At 38.9% G+C, this 18,042-nt stretch overlaps 1 protein-coding gene across 3 annotated transcripts in view; it reads right to left on the minus strand.

Annotated features, from left to right (window-relative positions):
* npnta (nephronectin a) overlaps nt 1-8,044 on the minus strand; it is a 46,855-nt gene extending 38,811 nt beyond the window's left edge. The window contains exons 1-3 of one of the 3 annotated variants that reach the window (XM_085275725.1): nt 7,823-8,044; nt 6,501-6,601; nt 18-68 (exon numbers count right to left, since the gene is read on the minus strand). In XM_085275725.1, coding sequence (XP_085131851.1) covers nt 18-68; nt 6,501-6,601; nt 7,823-7,950 — 280 coding nt within the window. In that variant the 5' untranslated portion in view covers nt 7,951-8,044. The remainder of the gene's footprint in view (nt 1-17; nt 69-6,500; nt 6,602-7,822) is intronic. The other 2 variants (XM_085275726.1, XM_085275727.1) reach the window with 2 other exon arrangements.
* Between the last annotated feature and the right edge of the window lie 9,998 nt (nt 8,045-18,042).

Genomic DNA, 18,042 nt, shown 5'->3' on the forward strand with positions numbered 1-18,042 from the left:
AAACATGTGGAGCTAACCTTGGGGCAGGCACCTTATCCCGACTACCCTGTGAGTTAAGGCGAAGAGAGCTGCAAAACAAATAGCCAAATAAACAAGATTGCAGGCATTGTTTAGTCTCTGGGGGAGCAAAAAAAAGGAAAACAAACAAACAAACAAACAAGCAAACAAACAGACATGATGTTAGAGGGCACAGTCTGGTCATTGGACAAGCAAACATTCCTGGAACACGCACACGGTCTGGAATCACACATATGACTTGTTGCCTCTGGGGACGTTTGGAATACATGATTAATAAAAGAATAACTAGAAAAACGAGTAAATGTCCTATTATTAAAGGAGGACATCGCTCTTATTTAAAGCGTTGAAGGTGGAAGCAGTGTTCCTTAACATGATGTGAAACAGCGAAATTATGGCTCCAAATGAAAAATACAAGACTGCACTGCAAAGATTATTCATTTTAAGTTCCTTTAAATCACTCAAGTGAACATGGTTCGCCTTCACCTCTAACAAGCAAACCCTTCTGCCTCGCTTTCACCTCAAACGGGCGAAAAGATGTATTTTTTTTTTAGCGGAGCCTTTACAGCCCGGCGATAATGAAAACAGCGAAGCAGACAAGGAAGCCACACAGACAACCCCGTTAAACGATCTTACTTAAACTGAGGTATCACTTTTCTCCTTTCACCGCTCGCTTGTTAGCTCACATTACCAATTCTAGGCTCCTGCCTTAATCCTGCGCGCACCATTTGAAGAAACAAAGACTGCACTCAATCAAACAAAATCCCGGCCTCAGTGAATCTGAAAACCCCGCAAGGACCTCGGAGGAAATTATAATGTGTGATCTATTTAATATGGAGATGATATTCAACCCACGCCTTTAAAATGCAGAGAAAATCAGAACACGTCTTCGAGCCTGGGAATTTCGTAGCGCTCGCAGGACTATCCGAGTTAATATAAAAAATGTTAGCACTTAATAATAAGCCCTGTGTAATTACGGTGCAATTTTCACAACAATTACCGTGTAATTTTACAGAAATCAAGGTGTAATTTTTTTCCTCCTAAAAAATACATGAGGGCCTGGCAACTGGAAGCTTTAAAGGAACGAAGAAACAAATTATTTTTTAAGTTATGGGCACTTTCTGGGGATTGTAAAAGAAAGGAAACAGAAATTATATCTGAATACGTTTTTATTTAATGAAGACTTTAATGGCATTTAGTGGTAAGTGAGAAATTAACTAGTATTATTTGGAGTGTGTGGTGTATTACAGTATCCCAGCGTCCATTTACTATGATATTTACCTTTTAACACTTTAACAGTGTTTTTTGAGTTGTTTTTTTCTTATTCACATATTAAGGGGCCTAATTTCAATATGACTGTAGATTCGAGCCCTGATAATATTATCAAGGCGAGCCAAGTGTGCTTATATTAGTACAGCACAGCTCTGCAAATACCCATCTTTATTCTCAATGACACATGTTCTCGGTGTAGGGTTAAGGATTCCTTTTGTATAAGAAACCTCTATTATGAACTATGGATTGAGAGTTTGAAGGGTCAAGCAAGCCATTGCCGGGTTGCAGTTTGAGAAGGCTTTCAGAGTGACCACAGCAGGTACTAAAACTCAGGTTTTAGCCTTTTCACAATTTCTCCTTTACATCTTTTTCTTACAAGTATGAGGCTTTGGAGAAGATCCAAATTACTGAAAAAAAGGAGATTATCCATGCAAATGTTCCTGTCTGTGCATTACATTTATGTGACTAATGATAACATTTGGCTAGGGTGTGATTATGTTCAGGCAATTAAATCATTTGATCAGTGAAAATGGAGTTTAGGTAGGGCACAGACCTCTGTCTGCTCTGTCCAGCCACTCAGATTTTACGCCCTCGTGGCTCATTCCCGCTGAATGCTTTAGCTGTCATGCAAAAATCATCGACAAAGAACTTCTCGAGCCAGTGAGACGGTTCCCATTGAACGCTTACAGACTGGGATGTGAAAATCTAGACACTGGGTGTATCGAAGCTGAACTCTCCATATTGATGAGTTTTTCGCACTGCGAAAGATGAGAGCTGGACTTTTATTTGTCTCATTCTTCCTGACACTGGCAATGACTTCCTGCCCTGACCTTGAATCCTAGCACTTGCATGAGCACACAGAATTGTCCAGTACAAACTTCCCTCAAACAAATATAATAATGATGTTTTTTAACCATGAATATTTAAGTTTTAATGGAATTAGATTCGTATTTGATACAGATGCGAATCACCTGATAAAATCTTTGATGAATAACCGAAGACCGTGACTGACTGAGAGGACCGTGTGGTTACTGACGCAGCCGGGATCAACTTGTTAAAAAATGGCTTTTAAGCGTCGTCCTCAGTGAAACAGAAAGGGAGGCACTTTCATGTGACCAAAGTGAAATGCATTTCACTGGAAATGCAAATGTTCGAATGCTCACAGTGGCAGTGAAATGTTCGCGATGGCAGCTGGTTGGAATAAGTAGCTTCAAGTGTGGCTTTGCCTGCTGGATGGCCTGTCAGAACATTATGAGTGCAGCCTCAGTCTGCTATAAATCTAAAGCTCATCTCTCTCACACATGCCCCATCTGCCTGATTTTCTCACTTGTCTTCCCATCCTAACGTCTCACCTCCACTACAAGAGCAATCACCTCCAACTCCTTCCCCTTAAATCATTTCCTCTACACCCCAGGATTTTTACTTTTACTCCTTTTTCTCTTCTTTCCCGCACTTGGATCTAAGAGCTAAGAAAAAAAAGTCAGGGTTGATCCATTAAGTTTCTCATTCTTTGAGAGAAGTCGCGCAAACCGGCTGCTGAGCTCTGAGTCTGAAAAGCCACAATCCGATAGCTCCAGCCTAATCTCTTCCATCTCCACTAAAATTTACCAAGACCTGAAATCTGTGACGACTGCAACCCGTCACACACATGCAGAAAAAGGTACGCTCACATGCACACATCCATGATTACCCACAATTTCTTTCTGAAACCTTCCGCCTCCCTCCTCTTAGATTTAAATCAGCACCTTACTGACTTGATGGAATGCTGATTGTAGTCTCAAGTGAATGGATTTGAGCTGTGCCCACTCAGGAGCATTGAAAGCATTAAGGCGAGCACTCACCGAGTGATTTAACTCACGGAACAGATACGGTTTTGTTGGGAAGGGAAAGTGGTAAAGCAGCAGCTTCATATGGTGGTTAAGTTCAAAAATAGCTGATATTTTTGGCCGAACATGGAACATGTGGGATTCCAGAGCAACAAAGAAGACATGCTCACACACTGCTGTTTGGCTGGTCAAGTAACCGATGCAAACAGGACTTTAATGTGACGTAACTGGTTTATTTAGGGTTTGAAGCTTCCGTGCTTCTGTAGTTATCTTCATATTCTTTACATCCTCAGCAAAAACAAATATCTATTTTTTAAATGGGAAGCTGTAAAGGCAGAGAGCCCAGTACAAATGCACTGGGAAGTACTGGGCACTGAGATGGCTCACTCCTGCCAGGATTACTGCTGAATTTGGCTCTGTGTTCAAACAAATACATTTGAAACAGTGGTGATTTTTCCTGTATCATTCCAGCACAGATTTTCTAGTTCAAGTGTCAAGGCCTTGGGAAAAGGTAGGAGGTGTTTTTGAACAAGGTCAGCTACAGTATAAAAACTATTTCAAATTCCAGCCGTGAAATCAAACCCCCTCAAGCTGCGAGTTTAGTTCCGTCCTCTAAACGATTATCATGACTTGCTCCAAGTGTTTATGTAAGAGCAACATTATCATATTTTGTTACTAATAGACGCAAAGAAAGAGGTGGATAAAAGAAAAGACCTTAGGTTAATCTGCCTAGGCTGCAAAGGAATACAAAAACAGTGCATTGATGAACTCAAGGAACACTGTTCGTGTTCTTTAGAACAAAAACTCTTTTACATGTAATGGGAGTGAAAAACAGCTGCTAAACTCAAAGGCTTAAAAATCTTTCAGATTAGCAATAATGGACCTTTGGACTCAACAAACAGCGTGTGGCATATTTTCTATTAAACAAACCAAAAACCAAAAAAAACACAAAATACAGTGAATAAAATTAGCATGGCATGGTGAGCTTCAACAAATGAGAAAACACATCAAAATATGGTAATTTAAGCAATGAGAAACACAAAATGAGTCAACTGTTGAGTGAATTAAACATTATTTCAAAAAGCAATAAATATGTGCCCAGTTAGAAACATCTCTTGGCCCTTTTCCACAGCAGGAACTTAACAATCTCAAGTTGTGTGAGGTCCTGCCTTTCCTTTCCACTTTATTTTACAAACATTGTAATGTTATTCTTTATTTGAAAATAAGGCATAATTTTGAAATATTATATGCCAATAAAAAGACAGCAATATATAAAAGAATTATGTTTATTTTCTTTCATTTTATACACAACCAAATGAAAATCAGGCTAAGTCTTTTAAATAAATATGTGTATGTGTGTGTGTGTGTGTGTGTGGGGGGGGGGGGGGGGGGGGGGGGGAACCTAAACATATATTGAATATCAAAAATAAAAACTTGCCTTATGTTTGTTGTAATGTTGATTTAGTGTTTGTATCGCATCCGGTTCATTTCCAAAATTCGGATGAGATTAGAGAAATAAAAGCTTAGCTAGCAGCTAACATTGTAGCAAATACTGACATTGTTTCTTGCTAACATGGGTTTTCTTAGTTGAGAAGACTGTTGCTGCTAGGAATTCACACCCTGATATATTTAGATTTGTTTTTAAATGACAACGAGCTGATTTAAGGCAGATCCAATCAGTTTAGTTTTATGACATCTCCAGCACCACACAGGTTGCTAGTGGTGCAGCTAACTTAGCTTAGAGGAAGCTAACAGCAAAGTGTGAAATATTTCGAGGCATTTCACAACAACAGTTTTTATTTATATTTATTTATTTGTATATATTTGCATCGGTTTTTAATTTACTAGCAAACTACGATCGAGTAAGTTGATATGACTGAGAAGCTCAGATGAAGATGTTTTCTTTCCCTGACTTGCTCTCTCTGCGGTTATGTTCAGCAGAATGCGTCTTTAGAAGCCTTTGCTGAACGTATGGAGACGTAACATTTTGTTATTTCACTTCATCTGACTTTTGTAAGCTGAGCGTTGCCTGAAAAATTACTATTCTTCCTGACAGCTTATTAATTTATCATTATTAACTCAGCAGTGGCTTAAGCCAAGGTGACTGCATTGGATGAGAGCTGGAAGTAGCTGGATCGGTGCCTCCCTGATCACCGCTCACATATCTGTAACCAAAAACGTTAGTGTAGTTTCTCATAAAGCTCGACAACAGAAGGAAACCAAGGCCAGACAACTATGTCGCACAATTTCCGTTAGTATCATGTGATACATACTGGAAACAAAATGGATTTTCCCCCAATATAGAGATCCTTGGTGTTATCAGAATTTGATCCATTTGGTCATTAATTTGGGGGAATTCCAGAAGACCTGTATGCTCAAATTACCATTCAAATGGGCCAACACAAAGCTAGTGTGCAACCTCTCAGTAGTTCAGCTCAGCTCAGCAGAATCAGCCATATGTACATGCTGTATAGGCACCAATAATGTGAAAGCACGAAAAAGGCTGGACATAACATGAATGTAAACAGTAAGCTTTTGTAGTAATTAACGGGCAGCGTATTCATGTTAATACATGGATGAAATTGCTCCAGTTAGTTAAGAAACATCTAGAATCTTTAAAGATCATCATTAACACATTGTACCTCATGGGTTTCATCTCCAGGGCTTGAGCGTATACTTCTTCGTAATGGCCCATGTGAGGTCTTTTGCCCTGGCTTTTTGCTTATCTAAACTAGCCAGCTGTTGGCTTAGCACACACACAGGATGAGAGCGCTATTGATTTTCTCTTGGCAAGGAAGCGAATAAGCATACCCACTTCTCTAACCTTTTTAATAGCCGCTTGGTAAATTCTTGCCGTGGAAAAGGCCTGTTGATGTGTTACCCCTTTTCTTTTATTAAATGTCCACAGCAAAGCAGCAGGCGTACCATCAGAGCCACCAAGCCATGCAAAGGGTCTGATATTTGTGAGGCACCCAGCCAGTGTCTAAAATCCACTGGTATATTCACACATCCCTCAGTAGCATGGAGTAAATATGTTGATAATGTGAGATGAAGCATTCAGTGTTACACAATGACAGGACACATCCTCTGAATCCTGATGAGTCAAGTTATGTGCACCTGACAACACCATGGATTATGTTAACATCACTGTTTGTTTGGTTTTTTTTACTTGTTCATGCACTGCCGGCAAGCTTATGTTTGCACACTTGTAATCTATAATCAATCTCCTATCTCCCCTTTGAATGTGTCCACCTGCAGCTATAGTCTCTATGACAGCATCTATGACCTCTCCCTCCTCCCTCTAGCTTGAAACCCCGCAACCTTGTTAGCTCCCGTTTTGCTCCCCACCCTCCGAGCAGCACCAGCAGCGGGCACGGTGGCACTCACGCTGGCAGTGACCCCAGGAGCGACGAGTCCATCCCCAGCAGCAGTCCACACGGGCCCCATATCGACACAGGCCATTGGATGATGCCATCTGCCGTGGCCACCTGTGAGTGGATAACATAATAGGTTCACAGCCAATTAAAACACCTTAATGAAAAGCCTTTTTATATTGTTTGGAAGGGGAAGGGTGTGTGATTCAGAGCTTTCATGAGTCATTTTCCTGCTGCAAAGAAAAAGAACCAGAAGATACATTTAAAGTAGAGATGGCACGATACCACTTTTTTATGTCCGATACCGATACCGATATCATAAATTTGGATATCTGCCGATACCGATATGAATCCGATATAGTGTTTTTTAATCAACAAAACTGTTTTTTAAATATCTTGCTGCATTTTGTATAAGTTCATACTCAAGTTTAAAACAACAACTACACTAAAGCTATTCTGTTATACCTGTATGCAAAAAAAAATATTTCATAGTTCAGCAATACTGATCAATCTAATAAACTTAAACCTACACCATCCTCCCTATTCTGGTATTTTAAAGAGTACTTAGCATAAATATTAAGCAACCTAACTAATAGGGTTCCAACTCCCAGCAACAACAAAAATAAATAAATAAAAAATAGGGAACCACCCCTCACGCTCCACCTCATGATGCTTAATCGACGTAATCAACCTTAATTTGATGCAGTGTGAAAAAAAATGCACAGAAATCAATTATTTTTCAAGAAATATTAAATAGATTCAACATCTTTCTTCAACAAAATTGCAGACTGCACAGATGGTACCTTCCCAAAGGAAAAAGTACTATAGCTTACTAGGGTATATATATTAGACTTAATAGTCACTATATACAGTAATTGACTTCTATTCATTTTACATCAAATTAAAACTTTGGGTGTCAGATAATTATTTATTAAAAGCTAGACATTTTAAATGAGAATAAGAAAGAAAAGTATGTCTTTGTGCCCCCTTTTCCCTGTTAATGCCCTATCGGCCCCCCTGGCTAAACTTTGCTAGATCCGCCCCTGCACAGTTACCAGCGTCAGCTATGTAGAAAAAGATCCTCGAGTAGAAAGTAATAATAAATAAATTCTAACAACAGCTGATCAAGCTTAAACGTGCTGCTGTTGTTCAGCCGCTGGTTTCCTCTTTCTGGTGCAAAGTGGGCCAAAAGCAAACTAGAGACACGGACTCGCGACAGAAAAGCCGATCAGCTGATCGTTAAGCAGTTTCATGATTGAAGTAGCAGCAAGAAGAGGCAGTCGTTTGTTAAGCTTAACGCAGGAATGCTTTACAAACATTCAGAGATGGACTTACACACTTGCTTTACTTCTCTCGGGATAACTTTGTCGGAGATGAAATGCCGGGTTGCTAGCGAAGCTCCACATGCTATCCAGACCACCGACAGGTCCCGCATGCCACAGCCGCTCTATCACGTGATGCATACTGCTCCGACTGCTAACGTTCTGAGGTGAGTTACGGCGTGTTGCAAGTTTTGTGAGGTGCTTTCGTGATATTTAATGGATCGGATTACATTTTTTATTTTTCTCCGATATCCGATCCAGTAATTTAGGTCAGTATCGGACCGATACCGATACGTAATATCGGATCGGTCCATCTCTAATTTAAAGACTATTTAAATTAAAAAAAAGGCTTTTTAACCACTAGGTACAGTGAGCACTTATGGCAGTCATACTAATTGCAGGTACAGCAATGAAAATAGACACACACGAAACAAACGAGTACAGTTATGTTCACATCAGGTAGATTAAGCACTACTGCAAAATGCATGAATAATAACAAATAAAGAAAGCCGGGTCTTTCTTGATAGATTTTTTTCTAATGTTTAATTTCCTCATCTAAATGTAGAGCATGAAGATGGATAAGGTTTCTGAACAGATTTAAAACCCTTTATTATGATTTAAATTCATTAGGGCGAAAAATAAAACTGGCTTCGCTTGACTAATGTGGGGAGAAAAAAGTTTCAGTGCATAACAGCTCTTTGATTATGCATCAATCACAATCCTAAAACAGTCCACTTTAAGTGATGTCTATTTGTTTATTAATGTCAGAATGTGATGACAAATCTCATTTATTGAGGACTCCGGGGTGCTGTCTCTCAATTTCACTCCCTTTTTATAAAAATAAATCAGATACTCTGTTTGTGTAACACAAAGAAACAGCGGCAGCAAAAGAGTTACGTTTGAAAAGTGGTAAACAGAAAACATTTGCCACTTTGCTTCTCAAATATCTGAAGGGGGTGAAAGTGACAAGTGTCAGAAAGTCGAAGACTGACTTTTCACCGCTTCGCCATAGCAGATTATCTCCGAATCATGGAAACAAAACTGACAGCACATCAGCTCGTGTTGGTTTCTTTAATGTCAAACTGGAGACCTGTATTGAAAGCCTGCCAGGCCCGATTTGAATTTAGCCTTCAGTGCGTGCATCGCTACGCCGCTGACACGCACATCTGACAACACCACATTACTGCTGTGTTCACTTGGCTTTCGGGAGCTCCTGGAAAAGATTAGGGACTACGCGCTTCCGGTTGTCCTTGAAAATACAATATTTGCCTCCAAAATGGCAACTCCATGACACTGGAAGATGGTATTATCTCTGCTACACAGAGATGATAGGTAGGTATTAGTTCTTATACACATTCTAAAGTAGGTTATTTCCCCAAACACAACAGTTCCTCTATGAGAAATTAGAGCCGGATATTTTTGTTACACTCTGCTCCATTCTGTTCAGAGCAAGAAATAGCTTCTTGGCAGACCGCGTATGTGGATTACCTTTTTTATCTGTACGAGGGCCGACCACATATTTATGGCGAGAATAGAGTGAAGGAATGAGCCCATTTAAGGATACTGAAGAAAATCCAAGGCACATTCTTTAAGAGCCTGGCGCTCATATGCTACCTAAAATCTGAAACAATAATAAACGAATCAGTGGATAGGGAAGATTTGTTGCAGCTGACTGTTTTTTCCCTCTTTCTTCAAATAAAGATGACAATGTTTTTAACCAGTGGGACATTTTTATCGTCATTTATAGGAGGTGTGAAGCACATGAGGAGGTTTGCACAGATCACTGAGTAAATCCAATACAATAAGAAGGTTTTAATTGCACAGAAGAGCTGGAAAACGCTGTAATCCTGCACAAAACAAAGGAGAAGTTCACTTCCTTTACGTGCTTCACACAAAAGACACTTTCTTTTTGTCTCTCAATGAGAAAGTGAGGTTGTCGCTCAGTATTCAAGGCACATCCTCTGCTGCTATCCCTGCCTGTTAGTGCCTCTATGCCAAGATGAGGAAATGCTAATGCTTGCCCCTGCTGCCAATCACCTCTTTGGAGAAAAAAAACAAAAAACAGACGGATGCTAAGTGAGAGTGGCAGATCCAGGGAAAATGTTTGTCTGCTGCCTGGTGAGCGGGAAGTCAGTCAGTGAAGCACACAGTATGGGTGAGGAAATGAGGAGGGGAAGGAAAAGGAAGCAAAACCAGAAGAGAGGAAACAAATGAAAAGAATTGCATGAAAGCAGTAAAAGAGGAAAGGAAAGAATAGGAACGGTCTGGACAGCAGCCACATTTCTCAACCTGCCTCCCCTTCCACACTAGAAGCTTGCTGCATAAAACAAATTAAAGATGCTTCTGCATGAGGCAAAAACCCTGCTCGTTGACATCTGACAACCTCCTTTGACATTTCAGTGATATTTGGATTTGGCGACTGGAGGCTGATTTCATCCTGATGTTTTGAAAGCTCTTGTTAATTGCTGCACAAGGCAATCACCACCTTAGAATATGGAGGCATCAAGTGGAAGGCATTTATGCTGCTTCGGCTGCACCTGTTCCCATATAACCTAATGGCCTCACATTCGTTTGCAGCCTGCAAAGTAATTATCACATCGAATGACTCCCGTGGATGTGCAGATTTAGTATCGTAACAGTTTTCATTTTTATTTCTGACAGTTTTATTACAAAAGCATATTTTCATGTTCACGTCATAATCTTCAGCACACACGCGTTGTGCCATGATGAAGATGACAAGAGCAAAAACTCGACATTTTTTAGATATACAGGGCTTTGTAAAACACACAATGATAAAGTCATTTTTAAATTTCAAATGGGAAAAGGGAGATTAAGGGCCAATCACTAGAGTAAAGGCTCAACCCCTCTGCTCTGTGCAGGGTCTGGCTAATGTGAATGTTGTAAATGATCCATAACTAGTTTCTGTTAACAGACAAGCTGCTGTAATTGGAGACAGAGCCAGAAGGTAATGAGTAAAAGGCGAGCTTCAGAAGTGTAACTGAGAGAAGATTAAGATGGCAGAAAGCAATGGCAATTTATTTATTTATTCACTGATAGAGATTGAGGAAATGTTTGTAACAGAATCTAGACAATAATGAAATGTGTTTAAAAGTATGTCCAGCTGTGTGTGGTGGCATAAATAATAATATGCACGTCTGATGGTCTGGTAAGCGACAAAGAGGAAGGTAACAAAAACAGCCACTGGACCTATCATATCAAACTTTTTATGGACCTTTATGATATATGTTGCAAGTATTTGAAGAGCATTGCTTTGACATCAGTCAGAAGCAGCTGGTCTGCCTATACACCTATATAACTGACTTATGTGACATCAGTGATGGCTATTCATGTGCTTTATATATCAAGATCAATGTAATAATTGGAGAAAAAAAAAACTAATAGTAGCAGTAGTATCTGCACATTTTTAACATGAAACTGGTTGAACTCTTACATTACATAAAGGAAAGTTGTTTTATTCTTGAGATTTTAATATTGGCACACAGTTAAATATAAATCCTAAAATATTCTTCATCCCTTTTCCCTACTAAAGAAACTGAATTTAGTAAGTCAACCATCAGTAATATCGTCACAAATATTCACAATGCTTGTATTGACTCTGGTGTAATCCTCTGAAATATTGCACAACATTTTCCTCTGCTACTCTTCACTGATCTTTTTTTTAAAAGATTGACAAGTTAGAGCTAAAAATAAAAGTGAAAAAGCTAAATACTACTGAAAAAACCTGTTAAAAATGTCCTCACGCTAAAATGTGGGATTCATACTTTAGTTACAAAAAGATTTGCATGCTACATGTAACACTGTAATTGATGAAATAACTGACTCTATAATCTCTATCATATCTGAAATGATCATGAGACATGATGGAGGAAATCTGAACAAAAACAGCTAACAATGGGTATTTTAAAACTGATTTTTTTTTTAAAGAACATAATTTACATACACTATTTTAAAAATGTAAGAGATAGAAACAAAGAAATAAATTAAAACAAAAATAAACAAACACACATACGAGTAAGCTAACACATTATACTGAGCTTATTATATCTTCACACAGCGATCAGAAGTGATGCTGGAAGGTGCTTGAAGTCCTCAGCTGGGATCACAAAAATAAATGTGCTCCTTCACACCAGAGTCGAGCAAAATGCCAGAAATAATTTAAACATTGAAAATCTCCCAAACAGTTTTGACTATTTTATCTTCATAGGAGAAAATCTTTCTCAAGCTATTAATCCTCCTGAGGGCAACACTTGTAAGTAGAGCAGGGCGATATGACCAAAAATATTTATCACGATATACATTTGAAAATTTGCGATAACGATATAATTGACACTAGACAAAATGCTTTACAACTCCACAATTTTATTAGTGCAAAAAACCCATCAATGTATTTTCACTTAAACAAGCAGCTGTTTTTTATGTGCATTAAAGTTATATAAAAATGTAACAGTGCAAATGCAAATTCCTTGCTGACAGTTTAACCAAAAGGCATTTCCAGTGGAAATTGGCCGACATATCCTCAGCATAAACGTGTATAATATCCACAAAACTTAAAAAGAGGTTATACACACACAATACAGTAACATCATGTTGAAGAGCAGTACGTATCACTCCGCGAGGCTCCTGCCTACGATAGCCGCAATGCTCCGACAATCCATCAAGCGGTGCGGGTTCGTAGCTTAGCAAAGTCATACTGGAACATTTGACAGATTTTCGAGCACCGTGTACGACATAAAATCGTTTCGAGGTCAGTAAACACAACCAGAATTCATACATAAGGCACACGGGATTATAAGGGGCACTGTCGATTTTCAGAAAAATCAAAGGATTGATTTTAAGTGTGCCGTATTTTCCCAAAAACAGGGTAATAACGACGGCCCGCTAGCATGCTCTACCAAAAATAGTGCTTTGTTGTGTATCTGATGGACGAAAGCTAAACCAGTTCTACACCACTGAAGTTGCAGCATTTTTACAAACCAATTCTGGTTCATTCGTTTCATTCAACGATCTGCTTTCGACCTTCTCATTCTCCGTCGCCGCCATGCTTTTTCCGCCATGTGCGTATGAAAACAAAGGCACTGCGCATGCGGGTTTTACCCATATTCTATGGCGATATTTCATTTTCTTGTCGTTGCCCAACATTATACCGGTATTACCGTGAACGGTATGATATGGCCCAGCCCTACTTGTAAACAAATCTTCAAGGAAATTATTTAAAGTCTTTCTTCTTGACACCAGCTGATAAAAATACATCTTCAAAGCATCACAGGCATGAAAAGTTTCCATACAGTGGATATGGATGGTATTCATAGTAAAATTGTACCTGAGATACAAAGATTGTCAATGGTGACAAAACAATATATATGTGTACATGTATAACAGATTGAATACCACCACAATATGGCTTTAGAAAAAAACAGAAGCACTTGTATCTCTGTTCTTGAACAAAACCAAAAAAACCCCCACAATGATCTATTGATAAAACTGGCACATTCTTCCTTGGTTTTTTAAAAGTGTTTGATTTCATATCCATTGCAAAATATTTCCGAGACTTCAGACTCCTAGATTTTGAATATTTGGTTTAAAAATATGTATCTTTCTTTCTTCTTTTCTCACAAGCTGGCGGTTGGCAAAGCCAATACGTCTCTGTGGGTGCCGTAGGGTTTCCATCTTGGTCAACGATGCACTTCCAGGCCTTGCGGACTCTGGCCTTGGCCTTTGCTTGCTCAAGGTTTAGACGTCATTGTTTAAGATCGTCTTCAATTTGCTTGATCCAAATCTTCTTGGGCGCGTCACACTTGATTCTGCAGTGGGCAGGGTGCTACTGCAGCAGGAGGCGATATGGCAGGCGATGGTTCCTCATGCGGCAGATGTGGTCAAACCACTGCAGTCGTCGCTTCTGGATCAGCTCTTCCATTGAGAGCTTCTGGTGATATTGACTACGTATTGCGCTGTTGTTGAAACAGTCACGAGGGCCACTCGGAGAATATGACGCAAACAGTGCATTTGGAAGACCACGAGCTTGTTGACGTCGTGCTTGAGGATGTCCCAGGTCTCGGATCCATGAAGAATGGGCAATGCCAGTGTGCAGTACAGACAGATTTTGGTAATGATCAGTAGAAAGGAAAAACTCTAAATGAAATATGCAATATGCAAAGTAACACTATATATGGAGTCCCACAGGGATCAATATTAGGACCACTCCTCTTCCATTTATATATCAATTATTTTGTTAACTAACCTAGTTTCATAAAATAAAAATAAAACTCTAGAGTCTCCAAAATATTATAAACTAGGACACCTGGTTGAAATGCAATAAACTATTGTTAAATATTATTCAAACAAACATATTTTAACCAAGCAGAAACCAAATAAACTGCACACAAGTATGAATGTGAGTGTGAATTATTTCCTGGTTCACTGTGTTATCCCTGTGACAGACTGGCAATCTGTCCAGGTTGTACCCCCCTCTTGCCCTATGGCAGCTGGGATAGGTTCCCGCCCGTGACCCCGAAATGGATAAACAGAACAAAGTGGATAGATGAACCGAGAACCCAATTAATGTATCCAAATACATGGTAGGGTTGTCGAGAGGGTAAAATTTACAAAAGTTTTGGGTGGTTGATGTTGATGAATATCTGAATTTTAAGAGGCTTTTTGACAAATTAATGAAGAAATAATCTGAATATGTTGATTTATTTTTCAAAGGGAGACACCTTTTCCCAAATGAAGCTCTTCTAACCTTGTATCAGTCTCTGCTTGAGCTTCATTTTTACTGTTAAAATATTACATTGTGTAGCATTTATCCTACTTATTTCAAGAGATTGCAGATTTTACAAACTTTTCACAACTCCTGTGTGATATCTTATTTATTAAAGTATGTATAATATCATATTTAGATTCTCAGTGTATTCTTCCTCTCACACAAAAGTCCACTGACCCAGAATGAGCTTGAAGAAAAAACACAACAGCTGCTACTAAAACATGTTTGATTCTAAACCCTGTATGGTTTTTTTCAAAATCTGAAAAAAGGTTCAATTTAATGTCCATGATTAAATGAATCTATACCACTAATCTATACAGTAGATTAGTAGAGTGGTGTGACGGTTAGATAGAAAGCACTGTGATCTAGAAAAAAGAGTTTTATAATATGTGTGTGAATGGGTGAATGAGACATGTTGTATAGAGCACTTAAGTAGAGTAGAAAAGTGCTATGTATGAACCAGTCCATTTACCACGTGCTGCTGTGTTGAATTAATGTTTCTGTAATTTAGGAACCTTAGAGGACAATATTTTTAGAGATAAAGGTAAATATAACGACATTTTTTTTTTCATGTAAATTAACTGATGTTTAGGAAGTCTCATTTCACAAATGACTATTTCTTATGTAATTATGTCTGAAAACTGCATTTTACCTGATTTGTGAAAGTGAACAGGTTCATGGATCAACATTTTAGAGATTGTTCATTCCTCTTGTATGTATTGCACAAAGACCCACGAGTGTTAATGAAAAAAAATAGCTGGAGCAACTGGAAGTTGGTAACATTTTCAAAAATTGTATAAATAATTTAAAATTTGGAAATAGGTCTGTAGCGTTTTTCTTTTGTTTTTGTTAATGTTTTTAAGGAGCAGGATGAGAAAGTCAGTAATAAAATGCAGCCAGGTAACAGAGAGAAGATGTGGGGGAAATGACTGGCAGACTTCTTAATTTATATGGTGCACGCGACTGATTGTTTCAATTGCAAACACTGGCTAGAGTCTCCTTGCGTTCTCTGGTATTGAATAATCAATTACAGCAGATGACTGGAAGAGCATTTTTATAATGGATGGGATTCAATTTTCCATAAGCAAAAGAGCCAAGAGAAGTGGACATTTAATGGTTTTCTCTAATTCCTGTCTGACAGTGAATATATTTCTGTTGTGGAATGTTGGTTTAACAAAATAAATTAAAAAGCCGCTGCAACCCCCCCATATTTTTCTGACATTTTGACCAAAATAATTAATCAAGAAACAGATAAATAATGTAGACAATCATTAGCTGAAGCACTATTCATTTCTGTGTGTGGATATCCAAAGGAGATAGAGGTCAATGAAATGTGAAATTAACATTATGCAAACAGCAGATAGATGATGCAACCACACACGCACAAGAAAAAAGAAAAAGGAAATGATGAACAAAAGTGCATTATGAGTATTAACTCCTACGAGGATGGTGGGCTGCTTGTTCAGTGCAGTTGGAGCAATGATACAAGAATCTGCTGAGATGCAACAGGTTGAGGATTATTAAATTAACCATCTCCCTTCGAATGTTTTCTTCCTACACACTGATACAGTATATGTATATGAATTAGTATAACATATTTCGTGTTTTCACTAATCTATGAATTTACTCTACAGCAGTTGTGCAATTCTACACAATCTGAACTTGAAACTGAGGGTTTAATGCAGTTCATCAGCACCCTGTTTAATCATCGCAACGCCACAACAATGTCACATTTGAACTTTCTGAAACATTCATGGGTTGCAAATTAGGACTTACCACAATCAACAATGGGAACTACAGTAACACTGCACAATAGAGGAGACCTTTTTTTCTCATATGTATCTTGTCCTCTGCCTTATTCTACTGAATGAAAAGCTGGCATATCAAATGGACGTGAGCATAATACCTGCATTTATTACCCTGAAGCCCTGAATAATGATCCCAAATTGCACTAAGCCTTGAAGGAACTCAAGCAGATAATTATTACCCTTCATGCATGCTGTGTGACAACTCTTCTCAAGTACAGAGTATAAGACAAGGTTGTTCCTTCAGAACATGACAGGTTGATATCCACTGTGGTGACACCATCCTTCTTCCATTGTTTTACAAATGGATTCATAGCTGGCCACTATCCTTTTCCTGACAGCGAAGAGCTGAGTCAGTCTATGGCTCACAGAGGAGCAATACAGAGCGTGAATAATCCAGGTCCATGAACTTACATGGTCTGCATTCATAGCGATGATAATCTAATCAAGCTATCATCCATCCGTGACCCCTAAAGTATGCAATGCAGGATTTCTGACTGGATTTTTATCACAAACAACCACAGATGTTGAATTCTTCATCAGCATTAGAGACTTGCTCGAACCTGCCGAGCTCAGATGAAAGCAGGACTTTGTGGAGTCAAAAGGAGTCTGCTGTCTTAATTAACCGCTTCAGCCCAACCTATCAGCGGCATCATTGACTCATATCTGAGGCAAAGATTTATATTTAGAATGAGCAATTAGTCGGTTTATCCATCTGCCATTAAAAGCCTAATGGACAGTATTCACTGTGTGGCTGAGAAAAAAAAATCAAACTCTACCACCTTTAATGATGCTGTTTACAAGAGGGTGGGGTGGTTGTGGATTAGATGGTAGGCAGGGTCATCTACCAGTTAAACGGTTGGTGGTTTGATCCCTGACTTGTCTAACTTGGGCAAAGTACTGAAGCCACAGCTGCCCCCGATGTGTGTCGAGGAGGTGTGAGTGTGAAAATCAAAGAGTGCTGAGTACGGTGGCCCTTAGGGATCGACTCCAACTTTAGAAAACACCAGCGAATTAAAGAAAAATGCTGCAAAAGCACACAAATAATAAAGGAAGTGATTGTGGAGGAAATGTGATGCAAAGCATCGCACTGAGACGTACTTAAAAGAAACAGAGGACTCTTCTGTGTTGTGAGGGAGAAAAAGATGAAGGTTATATCTGTTCTGATCACATGATAATATTGTGGATGTATCCTTGTTATTATTAGTTTTCCATTATTGTCTTCCCAAAGCTCACGTATCTTCTGTTGTGAGCTTTTCATTCACACTCTTCTGCTCATCCAAGTCAGGGTCGCGGGGGAGGGGCTGGAGCCTATGCCAGCTACCATAGGGCAAAAGACGGGTACAGCCTTGACAGGTCTCCAGTCTGTCGCAGGGCAACTGGCTTCTTTGTGTTTTTATTCAACTTCAATTGTGTTTTGTGTGCTTTTGAAGTATTTTTCTATTTGCTGGTATTTTTTTAAGTTGCAGTGCGTTTGACCTCTCAAGGCCACCGTACCTTAGGCACAGAAAAAACAGCTGCAGGAATGTGTGTGTGATTAGGTGACTGAGGCTTATGACTGAAAGCATTAATTTACCTTAAATTTACAAATATCTATCTCAATCTTAAAATGTGATAGAGCTCACTCTTTTTCTTTCCTTATTAACG

Source organism: Mchenga conophoros, linkage group LG6 (assembly GCF_057382185.1).
Source record: "Mchenga conophoros isolate Kocher_MC1m ecotype Shallow Benthic linkage group LG6, M_conophoros_male_GT1.1, whole genome shotgun sequence".
NCBI lineage: Eukaryota > Metazoa > Chordata > Actinopteri > Cichliformes > Cichlidae > Mchenga > Mchenga conophoros.